This window comes from Microchirus variegatus (genome assembly GCF_963457635.1).
Source record: "Microchirus variegatus genome assembly, chromosome: 8".
NCBI classification, from domain to species: Eukaryota; Metazoa; Chordata; class Actinopteri; order Pleuronectiformes; family Soleidae; genus Microchirus; species Microchirus variegatus.
The window spans coordinates 30,777,841-30,797,314 of record NC_139809.1 but is presented as its reverse complement, the minus strand read 5'-3'; the positions used below and the strand labels follow the sequence as shown (position 1 = coordinate 30,797,314).

Here is a 19,474-nt window from a genome sequence, read left to right as displayed (position 1 = left end):
TTATGAGAATAAAGTCGTAATCTTATGAGAATAAAGTCATAATCTTATGAGAATAAAGTCGTAATCTTATGAGAATAAAGTCATAATCTTATGAGAATAAAGTCATAATCTTATGAGAATAAAGTCGTAATCTTATGAGAATAAAGTCGTAATCTTATGAGAATAAAGCCACTGCTGACTTCATCACTAAATTCAAACGTATTAATTAGTAAAATTCGGTCTTTGAAATCCTTTGTTTAGATTAACTTCAGTGACACAAAGTGACCACACGAGGCAGCAGAGGACCAGCAGCTCCTGTGTCCCCGTGAGCTTAAATCACATATTTTCTCTCTGGGCTTTGGTGTGGGAGAGTGAGTGACATCTCCACCTTCACGAGCTGCTGCTTGCACTTAAAAAGCCTTTTGTTCCCGGAGGATGAACTCGGACACCATTCTCCTGTTTTTTTCCCTCTGATTAAATTGTGTTTCCATACATTTGAGCGGCAGAGTTTAATCCCAGTGGTCGTCTAAACTGAATCAGTGTGTGAAGAGTGTTTGTCCTGCAGGTCGCTGAGTGGACAGTTATGTGAGGGTGAGATGCTTTTTAACGACATGTTTTTACGACTTTCAGGCTGATGTTGTTGTTGTCGTCAGTTTGTGGTCAGTAAATCAACACAGGAAGACATCAGTTACTGCAGCGACAACACAACACCTTTTCCCTGAAGTAGTCGGACTATGAAACGCATTATCATGGTATGTTAGTCCCAATAAGACAAGCTGGACTTTAGTTGGACTATCGTGTTTACATTACATTGACAAAACGGAATTATTGTCTTAGTCTGACTAAGCGTATACATGCAGGAGTAGTCAGACTATGAACCGCATTATCCGGGCACGTTAGTCCGACTAAAACTAGAAGGATTTTAGTCGGAATATCATGTTTACATTACATTAAGAAAATGTAATTATTGTCTTAGTCCGACTAAGGGTATACATGTAGGAGTAGTCAGACTATGAACCGCAGTATCCGGGTATGTTAGTCCGACTAAGACTAGCTGGATTTTAGTTGGACTATCGTGTTTACGTTACACTGAGAAAATCGAACTATTGTCTTAGTCCGACTAAGCGTATACACGCAGGAGTAGTCAGACTATGAACCGCATTATTAGGGTATGTTAGTCCGACTACAACTAGAGGGATTTTAGTTGGACTATCGTGTTTACATTACATTGAGAAAACCGAATTATAGTCTTAGTCTGACTAAGCGTATACATGCAGGAGTAGTCAGACTATGAATTGCATATCTGGGTATGTTAGTCCTACTAAGACTAGCTGGATTTTTTTGTCTGAATATTGTGTTTACGTGACATTAAGAAAACCAAACTATTGTCTTAGTCCGACTAAGCGTATACACGCAGGAGTAGTCAGACTATGAACCGCATTATCCATGTATGTTAGTCCGACTAAAAATAGAAGGATTTTATTTGGACTATCGTATTTAAATTACATTAAGAAAACCGAATTATAGTCTTAGTCCGACTAAGCGCATACACGCAGGAATAGTCAGACTATGAACCGCAATATCCATGTATGTTAGTCCGACTAAAACTAGCTGGATTTTTTTTGTCGAACTATTGTGTTTATGTGACATTAAGAAAACCGAACTATTGTCTTTGTCCGACTAAGCATATACATGTATGCGTAGTCGGACTATGACCGTCAGTAAACTGCGTAAAAAGTAGGTTTTCCGTGAATTTTCACCGCGGTCTCAAACTGAGAGCTGTGTTTGTCTCCGAGCGGAGCTTCCTGTCGGCAGCTTTGAGCGTCATCTGGCTGTGAGCTGCAGTCGAGACGTCTGTGCGCCTCCTGGAGGAAGTGACACACATGACGTCTGTTTGGCAGCAGGAGCTCGTGTCAATAAATCAGCCTTTGACCTGATGATGAGACGCTTTTTTTCTCCTCACTGCTCACATATGCTCTACACACACGCACACACACACACACACACGCACACACGCACACACACACGCACACACGCACGCACACACACACACAGTTGCAGAAGTGTTGAAGAATGCGTGACCAGAGCCAGAGAAGATGATCTGACTCTCAGACTTGGATCTGGTTCTGGATCCTGGACGTTTTTTTTCTGCCAAGTCACTATTTCTTTTCTTTTTTTTTTTTTCTTTTTTTCCAACAGCTCTGATAAATCGAACCCGGTCGTCGACTCAGAGCAGACATGAGCAAACGCTTTCAGACTGACAGGAAATAATCACTCCTCGTCCTCCACAAACAAACAAACAAACAAACAAACAAACAAACAACAATCAAACAAATTATTCAATTACCACCCAAAAAAATCCTCCTAAACTGAGATTATGTTCACGTCTTTATCTCACTGTTAGACGGAGAAAGTGAAGTCTGTAAACCACTCACTCTCCCACACCAAGACCTTACTTTATTCTCTTGAGATTACGACTTTATTCTCATAAAATTATTATTTTATTCTCATGAGATTACGACTTTATTCTCATAAAATTACTACTTTATTCTCATGAGATTACGACTTTAGCGGGAATACTAGTTTTATTGTGACAGAGCTTTTATTGTGAAAGGGCTTTTATTGTGACAGAGCTTTTATTGTGAAAGGGCTTTTATTGTGACAGAGATTTTATTGTGAAAGGGCTTTTATTGTGACAGAGATTTTATTGTGAAAGGGCTTTTATTGTGACAGAGCTTTTATTGTGAAAGGGCTTTTATTGTGACAGAGCTTTTATTGTGAAAGGGCTTTTATTGTGACAGAGATTTTATTGTGACAGAGCTTTTATTGTGAAAGGGCTTTTATTGTGACAGAGATTTTATTTTGACAGAGCTTTTATTGTGAAAGGGCTTTTATTGTGAAAGGACTTTTATTGTGACAGAGCTTTTATTGTGAAAGGGCTTTTATTGTGACAGTGCTTTTATTGTGAAAGGGCTTTTATTGTGACAGAGCTTTTATTGTGAAAGGGCTTTTATTGTGACAGAGATTTTATTGTGACAGAGCTTTTATTGTGAAAGGGCTTTTATTGTGACAGAGATTTTATTTTGACAGAGCTTTTATTGTGAAAGGGCTTTTATTGTGAAAGGACGTTTATTGTGACAGAGCTTTTATTGTGAAAGGGCTTTTATTGTGACAGAGCTTTTATTGTGACAGAGCTTTTATTGTGAAAGGGCTTTTATTGTGACAGAGCTTTAATTGTGAAAGGATGTTTATTGTGACAGAGCTTTAATTGTGAAAGGATGTTTATTGTGACAGAGCTTTTATTGTGACAGAGCTTTTATTGTGAAAGGGCTTTTATTGTGACAGTGCTTTTATTGTGAAAGGGCTTTTATTGTGACAGAGCTTTTATTGTGAAAGGGCTTTTATTGTGACAGAGCTTTTATTGTGAAAGGGCTTTTATTGTGACAGAGATTTTATTGTGAAAGGGCTTTTATTGTGACAGAGATTTTATTGTGAAAGGGCTTTTATTGTGACAGTGCTTTTATTGTGAAAGGGATTTTATTGTGAAAGGGCTTTTATTGTGACAGAGATTTTATTGTGACAGGGCTTTTATTGTGTAAGGACTTTTATTGTGACAGAGCTTTTATTGTGAAAGGGCTTTTATTGTGACAGAGATTTTATTTTGACAGAGCTTTTATTGTGAAAGGGCTTTTATTGTGAAAGGACTTTTATTGTGACAGAGCTTTTATTGTGAAAGGGCTTTTATTGTGACAGAGATTTTATTTTGACAGAGCTTTTATTGTGACAGAGCTTTTATTGTGAAAGGGCTTTTATTGTGAAAGGGCTTTTATTGTGACAGAGCTTTAATTGTGAAAGGGCTTTTATTGTGACAGAGCTTTTATTGTGAAGTGCACCTGAGCAGAGAAGTGAAATCTTTGACCGTTGAAGCTCAGACTTTTTGAGCCAAACAAAGAGTCATGGTGATGAAGGTGATGAAGGTGATGAAGACGATGTCTCAGATGATCACATGATGTTTCTGACAGACTTCAGATCCTGAATCACCTCCACACGAGCAAAATAAAGCCCTAAATCTGAAAGCGCGCGTTTGCTTCCATCGTCTCATGAGATGTGAGGGTTTAAATCTGCATCACAGGAAGTCATGAGAGATAAAGTAAAGACACGGAAACACCAGGAATTCCTCATGAAAACAGCTTTAAACCGTTTATCACAATTTAAAGCTGGACTTAGGCAACATGAGTTATTGATCTATATTTAAACTTTATCGAATATCGAAGAATCAGACATCTGCACCATCACCTGAGCTTTTTTCTCCCACACCAAAGTCACTCACTCTCCCACACCAAAGTCACTCACTCTCCCACACCAAAGTCACTCACTCTCACACACCAAAGTCACTCACTCTCCCTGCACCAAAGTCACTCACTCTGCCTGCACCAAAGTCACTCACTCTCCCTGCACCAAAGTCACTCACTCTCACACACCAAAGTCACTCACTCTCACACACCAAAGTCACTCACTCTCACACACCAAAGTCACTCACTCTCCCTGCACCAAAGTCACTCACTCTGCCTGCACCAAAGTCACTCACTCTCCCTGCACCAAAGTCACTCACTCTCCCACACCAAAGTCACTCACTCTCACACACCAAAGTCACTCACTCTCACACACCAAAGTCACTCACTCTCCCTGCACCAAAGTCACTCACTCTGCCTGCACCAAAGTCACTCACTCTCCCTGCACCAAAGTCACTCACTCTCCCACACCAAAGCCACTCACTCTCCCACACCAAAGCCACTCACTCTCCCACACCAAAGTCACTCACTCTCCCTGCACCAAAGTCACTCACTCTGCCTGCACCAAAGTCACTCACTCTCCCTGCACCAAAGTCACTCACTCTCCCTGCACCAAAGTCACTCACTCTCCCACACCAAAGTCACTCACTCTCCCACACCAAAGTCACTCACTCTCCCTGCACCAAAGTCACTCACTCTCCCTGCACCAAAGTCACTCACTCTCACTGCACCAAAGTCACTCACTCTCCCTGCACCAAAGTCACTCACTCTCCTACACCAAAGTCACTCACTCTCCCACACCAAAGTCACTCACTCTCACACACCAAAGTCACTCACTCTCCCTGCACCAAAGTCACTCACTCTCACGCACCAAAGTCACTCACTCTCCCACACCAAAGTCAATCAATCTCACACCAAAGTCAATCACTCTCTCACACCAAAGTCACTCACTCTCCCTGCACCAAAGTCACTCACTCTCCCACACCAAAGTCACTCACTCTCCCACACCAAAGTCAATCACTCTCTCACACCAAAGTCACTCACTCTCCCACACCAAAGTCACTCACTCTCCCACACCAAAGTCAATCACTCTCTCACACCAAAGTCAATCACTCTCTCACACCAAAGTCAATCACTCTCTCACACCAAAGTCACTCACTCTCCCACACCAAAGTCAATCACTCTCTCACACCAAAGTCACTCACTCTCCCACACCAAAGTCACTCACTCTCCCTGCACCAAAGTCACTCACTCTCCCACACCAAAGTCACTCACTCTCCCACACCAAAGTCACTCACTCTCCCACACCAAAGTCAATCACTCTCTCACACAAAAGTCAATCACTCTCTCACACCAAAGTCAATCACTCTCTCACACCAAAGTCAATCACTCTCTCACACCAAAGTCACTCACTCTCCCACACCAAAGTCCATAGAGTAAACCAGTGATTTTAACATCACAGAGACACAGGAGTTCACAGGAGTTGTTGATCCACTGCTGCCTCCATCACTAACTTACAATGACTGATTTTGCAAAATTCGGCTTTTAAAAAAACTTAATTTCTGTTGACCTCAGTGACACAAAGTGACCACACGAGGCAGCAGTTAGACCAGCAGCTCCTGTGTCCCTGTGAGCTAAAATCACTGGTTTAACAAACTAGAGTTTCCGGTCTCTCTCTCATTCATTAGTGTGGATTAACGAGGGAATAATCTTCATCTTCTTCTTCTTCTTCTTCTTCTTCTTCTTCTTCTTCTGTGTTTCAGATCTTCACTTGTGCTTCAACTTTGACTCAAAGAACTTCAAGATCTTCTCCGGCTCTAAAGAAGCTCAGTTTGGATACACGGTGCAGCAACATGAGGCCGGAGGACGTCAGTGGTGAGAATCCTCCACAAATCCACTCTGTACGAGTCAGTGAGGTGACGACCTCCCTGCACCAAAGCCCATAGAGAAAATCAGTGATTTTAGCTGCTGGTCTACTGCTGCCTCGTGTGGTCACTTTGTGTCACTGAGGTCAATAGAAATTAAAGCCGAATTTTGCAAAACAAGATGTTTGAACTCAGTGATGGAGGCAGCAGTGGATCAACAACTCCTGTGTGCTGTGATGTTAACATTCAATTAAAATTGTTGTTTTTCTCTATGGGGTTTGGTGCAGGGAGAGTGAGTGGTTTACAAAAAGACAAAAACATCACTTTCCTGTTGAAAAAGTCTGTCTTCCAGTGTCATGAATGAGTGAATACATATTTACAAGTCATAAACTTAAGGTGACATGGATTTTTAAAAAAGTTTTCCAACGGGAAACTGAAGTTTATAAACCACTCACTCTCCCACACCAAAGCCCATAGAGAAAACCAGTGATTTTAAGCTCACAGGGACACAGGAGATTTTCTCTATGTGCTTTGGTGCAGGAGAGTTGCAGATATTGTTGTTGTTGTTGTTGTTGTGAGATTCCCGCGTCTTTTCTCTTCCTTTCTGTCGTCTGGAGACGACGCTCAGCCGTGACCAAATTCCTCGCAGTCTTTCGTGATTGCGAGGAATTTTTTTTTTTGAAGTCTCAGGTAAATAAGTGGAAAGTATTTTTTTTTTTTTTGCGTGGAGTCTCACGAGCGATGCTTCTCCTGCGTCCCGAGGCTGAACGGCTGGATCTGGAAACTATGTGCTGCGGTTTGTTATTCCCCAGCCTCCCTCTGGGAAGACCATCACGCTGCAGTGTGTGTGTGTGTGTGTGTGTGTGTGTGTGTGTGTGTGTGTGTGTGTGTGTGTGTGTGTGTGTGTGTGTGTGTGTGTGTGTGTGTGTGTGTGTGTGTGTGTTCAGGTGTTTAGCTCATGTTGTGATCCAGACTCGCGGTGGAGGGATAATCCTCCTCCTTTAGTTTATTATGATGTGAGGGTCCTTTTATGTGTCTTTAAAGGGGTCATTCAGGTTTAAAAACCAGCCCATGGCCAAGTGGAAGGTCGTCGCTCTGCCAGAGCCCCGTGTGGTCACTTTGTGTCACTGAGGCAAATAGAAAAAATGAAGGTTTTTAAAAGCCGAATTTTGCTTTGTTTGAACTCAGTGATGGAGGCAGCAGTGGATCGACAACTCCTGTGTGCTGTGATGTTAACATTTATTTAAAATTGTCGATTTTTCTCTATGGGGTTTGGTGCAGGGAGAGTGAGAGGTTTACAAAAATATAAAAACTTCACTTTGGTGTGGGTGTGTTTTTTTGTCGAGTTTTTACGTGTTTTTGACGCGTTTCCTAACGTGTTTTTGGTGTGTTTTTTGTCGCGTTTTTGATGTGTTTATACATGTTTTTGAAGTGTTTTTCCAGTCGTGTTTTGATGTGTTTTTGACACGACGTGTTTTTGACGTGTTTTTTGTTGCGTTTCTGACACGTTTTTGGTGTGTTTTTTGTCGCCTTTTGGTGTGTTTTTTGTCGCGTTTTTGACGTGTTCATACATGTTTTTGAAGTGTTTTTCCAGTCGTGTTTTGATGTGTTTTTGACGCGTTTCCAGACGTGTTTTTGACGTGTTTTTGGTGTTTTTTGTCGCGTTTTTGGTGTGTTTTTTGTCGCGTTTTTACGTGTTTTTGACGCATTTCCTGACGTGTTTTTGGTCGCGTTTTTGGTGTGTTTTTTGTCGCGTTTTTGACGTGTTTATACATGTTTTTGAAGTGTTTTTCCAGTCGTGTTTTGATGTGTTTTTGACGCGTTTCCAGACGTGTTTTTGACGTGTTTTTTGTGTGTTTTTTGTCGCGTTTTTACGTGTTTTTGACGCATTTCCTGACGTGTTTTTGGTGTGTTTTTTGTGTGTTTTTTGTCGCGTTTTTGACGTGTTTATACATGTTTTTGAAGTGTTTTTCCAGTCGTGTTTTGATGTGTTTTTGACGCGTTTCCAGACGTGTTTTTGGTGTGTTTTTGTGTGTTTTTTGTCGCGTTTTTACGTGTTTTTGACGCATTTCCTGACGTGTTTTTGGTGTGTTTTTTGTGTGTTTTTTGTCGCGTTTTTGACGTGTTTATACATGTTTTTGAAGTGTTTTTCCAGTCGTGTTTTGATGTGTTTTTGACGCGTTTCCAGACGTGTTTTTGGTGTGTTTTTTGTCGCGTTTTTGGTGTGTTTTTTGTCGCGTTTTTGACGTGTTTATACATGTTTTTGAAGTGTTTTTCCAGTTGTGTTTTGATGTGTTTTTTGGGGTTAAGTTCAAACATCTCATTTTGCTAAATTCGGCTTTTAAAATCCTTCATTCAGATTGACCTCAGTGACACAAAGTGACCACACGAGGCAGCAGAGGACCAGCAGCTCCAGCAGTGTGTTTGCGTCATACCTCCATGTTGTTTGTTTAAGGTCAAACCAGTTGACCTCAGTCAAACATTAGGGTCAAACCTACATCAGAACATGTTTGTGGAACTCTGTGTGTTTATGTAGCCTGTCAGCCTCCCTACTGTGTGTGTGTGTGCGCGTGTGTGTGTGTGCGCAGATCATGTCCAGATGTTCTCAGCAGACACTGACGACAGAGTTTTAACCTGATGTGTGTGACAGTGGAAACTCACTCACTCTCCCTGCACCAAAGCACCCATAGAGAAAAGCAGTGATTTTAGCTCACGTGGAAACAGGAGCTGCTGGTCCTCTGCTGCCTCGTGTGGTCACTTTGTGTCACTCAGGTCAATCTGAACAAAGGATTACAAACACAGACGTGACAAAATAAGACATGGGAGGCAGCAGTGGATCAACAACAAGTTTAGCCTTTAGCTAAGTGGCTAAAATCAGTATTACCCTTGTTTTTGTGCCAGTAAAACAATTAATTTATTACTAAATAAATAAATAATTAACTATTTTGATCGTCGATAATCGGTTTGAAGCTTTTTTTTAATGATTAAAACAAGATTTCTGATTGTTTCAGCTTCTTAAACGTGAATATTTTCTTTGTTTCTTTGCTCCACAAAACAAAGAAATCATTCAAACTGAATCATTTCAACGACGTTCGAGAACATTCATCAACGTCATTTCACAGGTTTGACAAACACTGATCAACGATTGATTTAACAATTTATGACATTGCATGGACCAAACAATTCATCGAGAAAATAATCTACGGATTAAACACATCAAAAACACGACTGGAAATGCGTCAAAAAAACACGACCAAAAACATGTAAAAAACACATCAAAACTGCGTCTGGAAACACGTAAAAAACGTGACAAAAAACACATCAAAACATAAACTGGAAAAACACTTCAAAAACACGTTAAAACGCAACAAAAAGCACATCAAAAACACATACAAAAACGCGACTGGAAAAACACGACCAAAAACATGTAAAAAATGGGACAAAAAATCTATCAAAAACGCGACAAAAAACACACCAAAAACGCGACACAAACACGTCAAAAACTTGACAAAAAACACATCAAAAAAACGACAAAAAACACACCAAAAACACGTAAAAAACGCGACACAAACACGTCAATAACGCGACACAAACACGTCAAAAACGCGACAAAAAACACATCAAAAACACATAAAAAATGCGACAAAAAACACACCAAAAACACGTCAAAAACGCGACACAAACACGCGTCAAAAAACACACCAAAAACACATTAAAAACACGACTGGAAAAGTGTCAAAAACACGTCAAAAACGCGTAAAGAAACGCGTCAAAAACACGTCAAAAACACGCTAAAAAAGTCTAACCCCCAGGCCTGTGCAGAACAGAGGGGCTTATGGGAAACGTGGTTAATCATCACTTTAAAGACAAACAGTAAAGACACAGGTTTGTTTCTTTTGAGGTTTTACCAGAAAGTCCAAAGTGACAGCACCTGTGCAGGAAACACTGTGGTGATGTCACAGCGTGGGGGGCGTGGCCTGTCGGCCGCAGGCTGTGAGGCTGCGGGACGCGGACCGGGTTCCGTCTTCAGTGGGATGTGGTTTTGTGAGTCCTCGTTTGATGTGGACGGGACACAGATGATCAGATTTAAGGGCATGTCCTCTGGGATGTGACTCAGCGCTTTTCCCAGAACATGTGTTTACTCTGGTTCCTGCTGATAATCACTCATCACTGCAGACGTTCTCATGTCAAAATACACCTTTTCATGACTTTAATCTCAGAATTCTGGATTCATAATACTCCTTCCCTGAGAGTTCTCATGGCTGCAAACTTAAATCATCAGCTGACACTGAGCAGCAGCCAATCAGGAGAGAGGAGGAGACACAAGGTGTGTGTCGTTAAGTCATCATCTGCAGGACACACTGATGGAATCAAAGAAAAGACAAGTGGAACAGTCCAGATACATTTGTCTTTGACTTTGTCAAATATTACACTTATCATCGAAACAGGAACACATCAAAAACACGACAAAAAACACATAAAAAAACGACAAAAACACGACAAAAAACGAGAAAAACACGACAAAAAACACGACTGGAAAAACACCAAAAACACAGCTAAAAACTTGTCAAAAATGTGACCAAAAACACATTAAAAAGCATGTCAAAACATGACCGTAAACACATCAAAAACGTGCCAAAAACATGTCAAAAACACAAACAAAAACATGTCAAAAACATGTCAAAAAACAACAAAAAACATGCCAAAAAACGTGTCAGAAAACACAACAAAAAAACATGTCAAAAACACAACAAAAAAAAACAAAAAACTTGTCAAAAACACAATAAAAAATATGTCAAAAACACAACAAAAAACACGACCAAAACATGCCAAAAACACAGGAAAAAACTTGTCAAAAATGCAACCAAAAACATGGGAAAAAATGCCAAAAAACATGACCGAAAACATTTAAAAAACACAACTGGAAACGCTTCAAAAACAAGTTAAAAAAACACGTCAAAAACACAACAAAAAAACGTTACAAACATGTCAAAAAAAAGACCAAAAACGCGAACAAAGACATGACCGGAAACAGAACAAACCTTGACTGGAAACACATCAAAAACATGTCAAAAACCTTTTTTTTGGAATATATAAACTGTAGGTGGTCAGCTGACCTGATAACGTTGCTGACCTTTGACCTGAAAAGTCTCCTCAGATCATGACACTGACCGTACACACTTCCTGTTTTTCAGTCACTTTCAGTTTCTGTTCAAACTGTGTCACTTCCTGTTTGACCTGAGCCTGTGTGTGTGTGTGTGTGTGTGTGTGCGCGTGTGTGTGCAGGTTACTGGTTGGTGCTCCCTTTGAATCCACAGGACAGCAGCAGACTGGTGATGTGTTCAGGTGTCCTCTGGACTCCAGGGATTCTGCAAACTGCAGCCGACTGAACCTGGGTAAGAAGAGCTGTGTTCAGGGTTAAGGTCTTCAGAGGTTTCAAAGTAAACCTCTAGTCCTGGGTAAGAAGAAGCTCTGATCTGTCTTCAGAGGTTTGGTGGATCAGTTTCAAACCTCTTGTCTCCAGGGAAACTGTCTCTGGACCAGGTGTCTGAGAGGAAAGACCAGATGAGACTTGGCCTGACGCTGACGTCCAGCCCCAAAGACGGCAGCTTCGTGGTGAGTCACATGACCGCAGACCCTTTGAAAAGGGACTTTGATTGACTGTGACGCTTTTGTCCTGAAACATGTCGCCCTCTTGTGTCCACTGTGTGTCTCTGCTGCGCGTGGACGTGTCCTCAGACCTGTGGACCGCTCTGGTCTCATGAGTGTGGAAGCTCTTTGTACAGCACAGGAATCTGCTCCAGAGTCAGCCGCAACTTCAGACTGTCCCACACCATGGCTCCAGCCCTGCAGAGTAATCATCCATTCATCCGTTCATCCATTCATCTGTTCATCTGTTCATTCACCTGTTCATTCATTCATCCAACTGTTCATTCATTCATTCATTCATTCATTCATTCATTCATCCATCTGTCAATTCATTCATTCATCCAACTGTTCATTCATTCATTCATTCATTCATCCATCTGTCCATTTGTTCATTCATTCATCCGCCCATTCATTCATTCATACGTCTGTCAATTCATTAATTCATCCATTCATCCATCTGTCCATCTGTCCATCCATTCATCCGTTCATTCATTCATCCATCTGTCAATTCATTCATTCATCCAACTGTTCATTCATTCATTCATCCATCTGTCCATTTGTCCATTCATTCATTCATATGTCTGTCAATCCATTAATTCATCCATCTGTCCATTCATTCATCTGTTCATTCATTCATCCATCTGTCCATTCATTCATTCATCCATCAATCCAACTGTCCATTATTAAATTCATCCATCCATTTGTCCATTCATTCATCCGCCCATTCATTCATTCATACGTCCGTCAATCCATTTATTCATTCATCATCCATCTGTCCGTCAATCAAACTGTCCATTCATTCATCTATTCATCCATTCATTTCATCTGTCCATCCATCCATCTGTCATCAATCCATCCATCCAACTGTCCATTCATTCATCCAACGTTCATCCATTCATTCATTTGTTGTCTATTAATTCATCCATCCATACATAGACATATCTATCGATCCATCCATCCATCCAGCCAACCGTTCATTCATTCATCTATTATCCAACTGTCACTCAAACCATCTACTCATCCAACCAACCATCCATTCATCTAACTGGTCATTCATTCATTCATCATCCAACTGTCCATCCATTCATCCATTTGTTATTCATGAGTTCATGCATCCATCCATATACGTATCTATTCATCCATCCATCCATCCATCATGAGCTCCTCTTGTCTTTCAGGGTGTGAGACGTTCATGGACATCGTGATAGTTCTGGATGGTTCTAACTCCATCTACCCGTGGTACGAGGTCCAGGACTTTCTCATCAACATTCTGCACAAGTTCTACATCGGCCCAGGTCAGACGCAGGTCGGTTCATCACTCACTCATGACAGAGACGCCGTGGTGTGAATGTGTGAGTGGTGTGAACGAGTGAGTGGTGTGAACGCGTGAGTGATGTGTAAACGCGTGAGTGGTGTGAACGAGTGAGTGGTGTGAACGAGTGAGTGGTGTGAACGTGTGAGTGGTGTGAACGAGTGAGTGGTGTGAACGAGTGGTGTGAACGAGTGAGTGGTGTGAACGAGTGAGTGGTGTGAACGCGTGAGTGGTGTAAACGCGCGAGTGGTGTGTGAACGCGTGAGTGGTGTGAATGAGTGAGTGGTGTGAACGAGTGGTGTGAACGAGTGAGTGGTGTGAACGCGTGAGTGGTGTGAACGAGTGAGTGGTGTGAACGGGTGAGTGGTGTGAACGAGTGAGTGGTGTGAACCAGTGAGTGGTGTGAACATGTGAGTGGTGTGAACGAGTGAGTGGTGTGAACGAGTGAGTGGTGTGAACGAGTGAGTGGTGTAAACGCGCGAGTGGTGTGTGAACGCGCAAGTGGTGTGAACGAGTGAGTGGTGTGAACGCGTGAGTGGTGTGTGAACGGGCGAGTGGTGTGAACGAGTCAGTGGTGTGAACGAGTGAGTGGTGTGAACAAGTGAGTGGTGTGAACGAGTGAGTGGTGTGAACCAGTGAGTGGTGTGAACGAGTGAGTGGTGTGAACGAGTGAGTGGTGTGATCGAGTGAGTGGTGTGATCGAGTGAGTGGTGTAAACGCGCGAGTGGTGTAAACGCGCGAGTGGTGTGTGAACGCGCAAGTGGTGTGAACGAGTGAGTGGTGTGAACGCGTGAGTGGTGTGTGAACGGGCGAGTGGTGTGAACGAGTCAGTGGTGTGAACGAGTGAGTGGTGTGAACAAGTGAGTGGTGTGAGCGAGTGAGTGGTTCTTACAAACCTCTGTAAGGACGAGAAAAGGCCAATGTTCAGCCATGTTCTCACTGATCTCAGACTGGACTATGAAACAGCGCCACCTTCAGCTTGACTTCTCAGTTTTGCCCGATGTGCTGCAGGTGGGCGTGGTTCAGTACGGCTCCACAGTCGTCCACGAGTTCACGCTGGGCGATTACGAGACGGTGGAGGAGGTGGTGGAGGCGGCCAGGAGCATCGACCAGCGGGGCGGAGAGGAGACGAGGACGGCGCTGGGCATCAACGTGGCGAGGTACGAAATCAAACTAACCCTGTGGGAACCGTGACTCCCACAGTTCCGCCTCAAACAGCCTCTTCTTCTTCTTCTTCTGAAGGTCGGAGGCGTTCAAACGCGGCGGCCGTCGCGGCGCTCAGAAGGTGATGATCGTCATCACGGACGGTGAATCTCATGACAGCCCTCAGCTGGTTCAGGCCGTCGCTGACAGCGAGAGAGACAACGTCACCATGTACGCCATCGCTGTGAGTCCGTCCATCTTTACCTTCCTCACTTCCTGTCTGACCTCAGCGTCCTCTGACCTCCCTGGACATGGTATTTATGCTGTGTTCCATTCGTAGTTGGATCTTTGAAGTTCCTGTGTAAGGAACGCCCCCTAAACTCATGTACCCCAAGTTAGGATTGCAAGAAATCAGTGGTACTCGTAGTACCCTTTACCTTTCCACCGTAAACATGTTGCTAAGCCTTTAGTGTGCGGCAAATACCGCGTAGAGATCGTCTTGAAGTTGACATCACTCCCAGTTCTGACCTCAGAGGATTACATCCATACTCAGTGGATCAGATCTCGGTATGACTCCTGAAAGTGTGTCATGTGACCATATGGCGCAAGTGGCAACCAGTCATGACGCCAACCCCGATAATCTGTTGAGAAACTCTTGTTTTGAAACCTCAACATTTGCACTTTGTCCTACGCCTTGACCAACGTTGTTGTTGATGCCGGGTCTGAACAGGGTCTCAGTCTCAGTCTGGTCTCCTCTGCAGGTTCTGGGTTATTACAACCGTCGGGGAATCAACCCCGAAGCCTTCCTCAAAGAAATCAAGTTCATCGCCAGCGACCCCGACGAGAAGCACTTCTTCAACGTGACGGACGAGTCGGCGCTGAAGGACATCGTGGACGCTCTGGGGGAGAGGATCTTCACTCTGGAAGGTTTGCATTCAAACGTGATGTCCGGAACAAAGTCACGTTTGTTTTGTTTGTTGAGGCAGCAGAGGGAGAGAAGACCAGTATAGGGTCTGAGGTCTTCTACGAAGGCCAATATAGGGTCTGAGGTCTTCTATGAAGGCTAATGTAGGGTCTGAGGTCTTCTATGAAGGCCAATACAGGGTCTGAGGTCTTCTATGAAGGCCAACACAGGGTCTGAGGTCTTCTATGAAGGCTAATGTAGGGTCTGAGGTCTTCTATGAAGGCCAATACAGGGTCTGAGGTCTTCTATGAAGGCCAATATAGGGTCTGAGGTCTTCTATGAAGGCCAATACAGGGTCTGAGGTCTTCTATGAAGGCTAATGTAGGGTCTGAGGTCTTCTATGAAGGCCAATACAGGGTCTGAGGTCTTCTATGAAGGCTAATGTAGGGTCTGAGGTCTTCTATGAAGGCCAATACAGGGTCTGAGGTCTTCTATGAAGGCCAACACAGGGTCTGAGGTCTTCTATGAAGGCTAATGTAGGGTCTGAGGTCTTCTACGAAGGCCAATATAGGGTCTGAGGTCTTCTATGAAGGCCAACACAGGGTCTGAGGTCTTCTATGAAGGCCAATACAGGGTCTGAGGTCTTCTATGAAGGCCAATATAGGGTCTGAGGTCTTCTATGAAGGCCAATACAGGGTCTGAGGTCTTCTATGAAGGCCAATATAGGGTCTGAGGTCTTCTATGAAGGCCAATACAGGGTCTGAGGTCTTCTATGAAGGCCAATATAGGGTCTGAGGTCTTCTATGAAGGCCAATACAGGGTCTGAGGTCTTCTATGAAGGTCAATGTAGGGTCTAAGGTCTTCTATGAAGGCCAATGTAGGGTCTAAGGTCTTCTATGAAGGTCAATGTAGGGTCTAAGGTCTTCTATGAAGGCCAATGTAGGGTCGGATGTCTTTTACGAAGGCCAATACAGGGTCTGAGGTCTTCTATGAAGGCAATATAGGGTCTAAGGTCTTCTATGAAGGCCAATGTAGGGTCTGAGGTCTTCTATGACCCTACATTGAGGTCTTCTATGACCCTACATTGAGGTCTTCTATGAAGGCCAATATAGGGTCTGAGGTCTTCTATGAAGGCCAATTCAGGGTGTGTGTTAATCTGTGTGTCTGTCTCACAGGAACCAGCAGCCACGGCCGAGGGTTTGGACTGCAGATGGCTCAGGCTGGTTTTTCCTCACATTTAGTGAAAGTGAGTTATTTAGTATATTATTTTATTCATATTTCAGTTATAAAAATGTTTTAAAAGTCAGCGCTGACAGCTCTCAAACTCAAGATTTTAGCCACTTAGCATTTTCTGGCTGCAGATACGAGAGTTTGCACCAGTTTTGTGTCTCACTCACTCTCCCACACTAAAGTCCATAGAGAAAACCAGTGATTTTAACATCACAGCAACACAGGAGTTCACAGGAGTTGTTGATCCACTGCTGATACCATCACTAACTTACTATGACTGATTTTAATGAATTTGGCTTTTGAAATATTTAATTTAGACTGAAATCAGTGACACAAAGTGACCACATGAGGCAGCAGAGGACCAGCAGCTCCTGTGTCCCTGTGAGCTAAAATCACTGGTTTTCTCTATGGGCTTTGGTGTGGGAGAGTGAGTGGTTTACAAACTTCACTTTCCTGTTGTTAAAGTCTGTCTCACAGTGAAGATAAAGACGTGGCTGTATTCTCAGGGTTCTGGTTCTGGTCCTAACACATGTGAGAGGTTCAGAATGAGAAGCTGCTCAAAATATTTCTGTTGACTTTCGTCCAAAGGGAAAAAATTAGATCGGACTGAAATCCAACATCAGGGAGTGAAAAAGGATTCATGGAAACTCTTTATGTGTAACACGGAGCAGATGGTGTCCACACACACACGCACACACGCACACACACACACACACACACACACACACACACACACACACACACACACACACACACACACACACACACACACACACACACACACACACACACACACACACACACACACACACACACACACACACACACACACACACTGATGTGAAAACCTGCTGATCCAGAGTCAGTCACTGTCTGTCAGTCACTGTGTGTATCACTGACTCTCTGGTCTGCACAGAACATGACTTAGCGTTTTAACAACGCTCATATCTGCTCTTTAACGAGTTCATCTGTGTATCACTGACTCCACACACGCACACACACACTTACAACCTGCTCCAGTGCAACTTAAAGTCATAGATCAGGTTCTTTTATGACGTGTGGTTCTGTAAACATAGTTAGTATACAGTAAAAAAAACACACACCAATACTTATAATTCCAAAATCTACTTAATCCCAAAATCTTCTTAATTCCAAAATCTTCCTAATTCCAAAATCTACTTATAATTCCAAAATCTTCTTAATTCCAAAATCACTTATAATTCCAAAATCTACTTAATTCCAAAATCTTCTTAATTCCAAAATCACTTATAATTCCAAAATCTACTTATAATTCCAAAATCTTCTTAATTCCAAAATCACTTATAATTCCAAAATCTACTTAATTCCAAAATCTTCTTAATTCCAAAATCACTTATAATTCCAAAATCTACTTAATTCCAAAATCTTCTTAATTCCAAAATCACTTATAATTCCAAAATCTACTTAATTCCAAAATCTACTTATAATTCCGAAATCACTTATAATTCCAAAATCTTCTTAATTCCAAAATATTCTTATAATTCCAAAATCTTCTTAATTCCAAAATCTTCCTAATTCCAAAATATTCTTATAATTCCAAAATCTACTTAATTCCAAAATCTTCCTAATTCCAAAATCTTATTAATTCCAAAATCTTATTAATTCCAAAATAATTTATAATTCCAAAATCTTCTTAATTCCAAAATCAACTTAATTCCAAAATCTACTTATATTTAAAAAGTCTTCTTAATTCCAAAAGAGTCCAAATAAACCCGTGAATCTCTGGTCCAGGACGGCGTTCTGCTCGGAGCGGTCGGCGCCTACGACTGGAGCGGCGCCGTGCTGAAGGAGACCAAACACGGGAAGGTGGTTCCGCCAAAGTCGTCGTATCTGGACGAGTTTCCAGAGGAGCTGAAGAACCACGGAGCGTATCTGGGTAAAGCGGCCGCTCCAAACCTTCGCCGGCGTCCACAGACGTCCGCGGTTTGACCGTCGCCGCTCTGTCTGCAGGTTACTCCGTGGGCTCGCTGGTGACGCCTCGCGGCGCTCAGCTCTACGTGGCCGGAGCGCCGAGGTTCAACCACACGGGGAAGGTCATCGTCTTCACGCTGAAGAACAACGGCAACCTGACCATCCTGAAGGCGCTGCTGGGAGAGCAGGTGTCACACTGTGCTTCATTACTGTAGCTCCTCCTACCCTCAATGTGGGCGGAGTCACGTGGTTGTCGTGCCCGTGGTTTTCACGCAAACGGGTGACTTGCGAAGTAGTTGTTTCGGGGTCAAACGTTTGCGTCGCTAATTGTCGGAGATTAACGCATCGTTTTCAGTCTTCTTAGCGTGAATCTAGCATTCGGCTTCGTTCGCGTCGATTCTGGCGTCGGACGTCGCGTTCGCGACTCTTCGGCGACGACGGAAACTCGCGTATTCCGAGTTTACCGTTATCAGCACTTCTGTCGTATTTGATTCGTACATGCAATACTGTTTATTTATTTTAATCATCGCTAACGACAAGCTAGTTCCGACTTTTCCGACTTCCGACGTAAATTGAACGCGGCAACATAAGTAGCGCTAAAACTCCCGGCGGTGTTGGAGTCAGTGCTGTTGTCCCTTTCAGATCGGATCGTATTTCGGCAGCGTGTTGTTGTCGATGGACGTGGACGTGGACGGACAGACGGACGTCCTCCTGGTGGCGGCGCCCATGTACTACAGTCAGGGATGGGAGAGAGGGAGGGTTTACGTCTACTCTGTGACACCTCAGGTACAAACACGACATCGTTCCACCCTTTTGACGAGCAAAATACAAACCGGACAAATAAAGAGACGAGAAAACACTAAACCCGACCTAACTGTCCTCCCTACAGACAACCTTTGTCCTGCAGGGGGCACTGGAGGTGTCCGACCGCTCCCAGAACTCCCGCCTGGGTTCAGCGTTGGCTCAGATTCCCGACATGAATGGAGACGGATTCAGGGAGCTCGTGGTCGGAGCGCCGCTGGAGGACGACCACCAGGGGGCGATCTATGTCTTTTATGGGCAGGGCAAGCGTCTCCAGTGGCAGTACAGACAGGTATTAGTACTCAAAATATTACAATTAAGAAGTGTCAGTACTCAAAATATTACAATT

At 43.1% G+C, this 19,474-nt stretch overlaps 1 protein-coding gene across 1 annotated transcript in view; it reads left to right on the top strand.

Moving 5' to 3' along the window:
• Window positions 1-19,474, top strand: part of itga11b (integrin, alpha 11b) — a 30,276-nt gene that overhangs the window by 1,327 nt on the left and 9,475 nt on the right. The window contains exons 2-14 of the mRNA XM_083893813.1: window positions 6,035-6,146; window positions 11,423-11,532; window positions 11,661-11,752; window positions 11,876-11,990; window positions 12,964-13,091; window positions 14,109-14,257; window positions 14,340-14,484; window positions 15,002-15,167; window positions 16,320-16,390; window positions 18,145-18,289; window positions 18,364-18,512; window positions 18,967-19,110; window positions 19,214-19,417. Of these exons, the coding sequence (XP_083749939.1) occupies window positions 6,035-6,146; window positions 11,423-11,532; window positions 11,661-11,752; window positions 11,876-11,990; window positions 12,964-13,091; window positions 14,109-14,257; window positions 14,340-14,484; window positions 15,002-15,167; window positions 16,320-16,390; window positions 18,145-18,289; window positions 18,364-18,512; window positions 18,967-19,110; window positions 19,214-19,417 (1,730 nt within the window). The remainder of the gene's footprint in view (window positions 1-6,034; window positions 6,147-11,422; window positions 11,533-11,660; window positions 11,753-11,875; window positions 11,991-12,963; window positions 13,092-14,108; window positions 14,258-14,339; window positions 14,485-15,001; window positions 15,168-16,319; window positions 16,391-18,144; window positions 18,290-18,363; window positions 18,513-18,966; window positions 19,111-19,213; window positions 19,418-19,474) is intronic.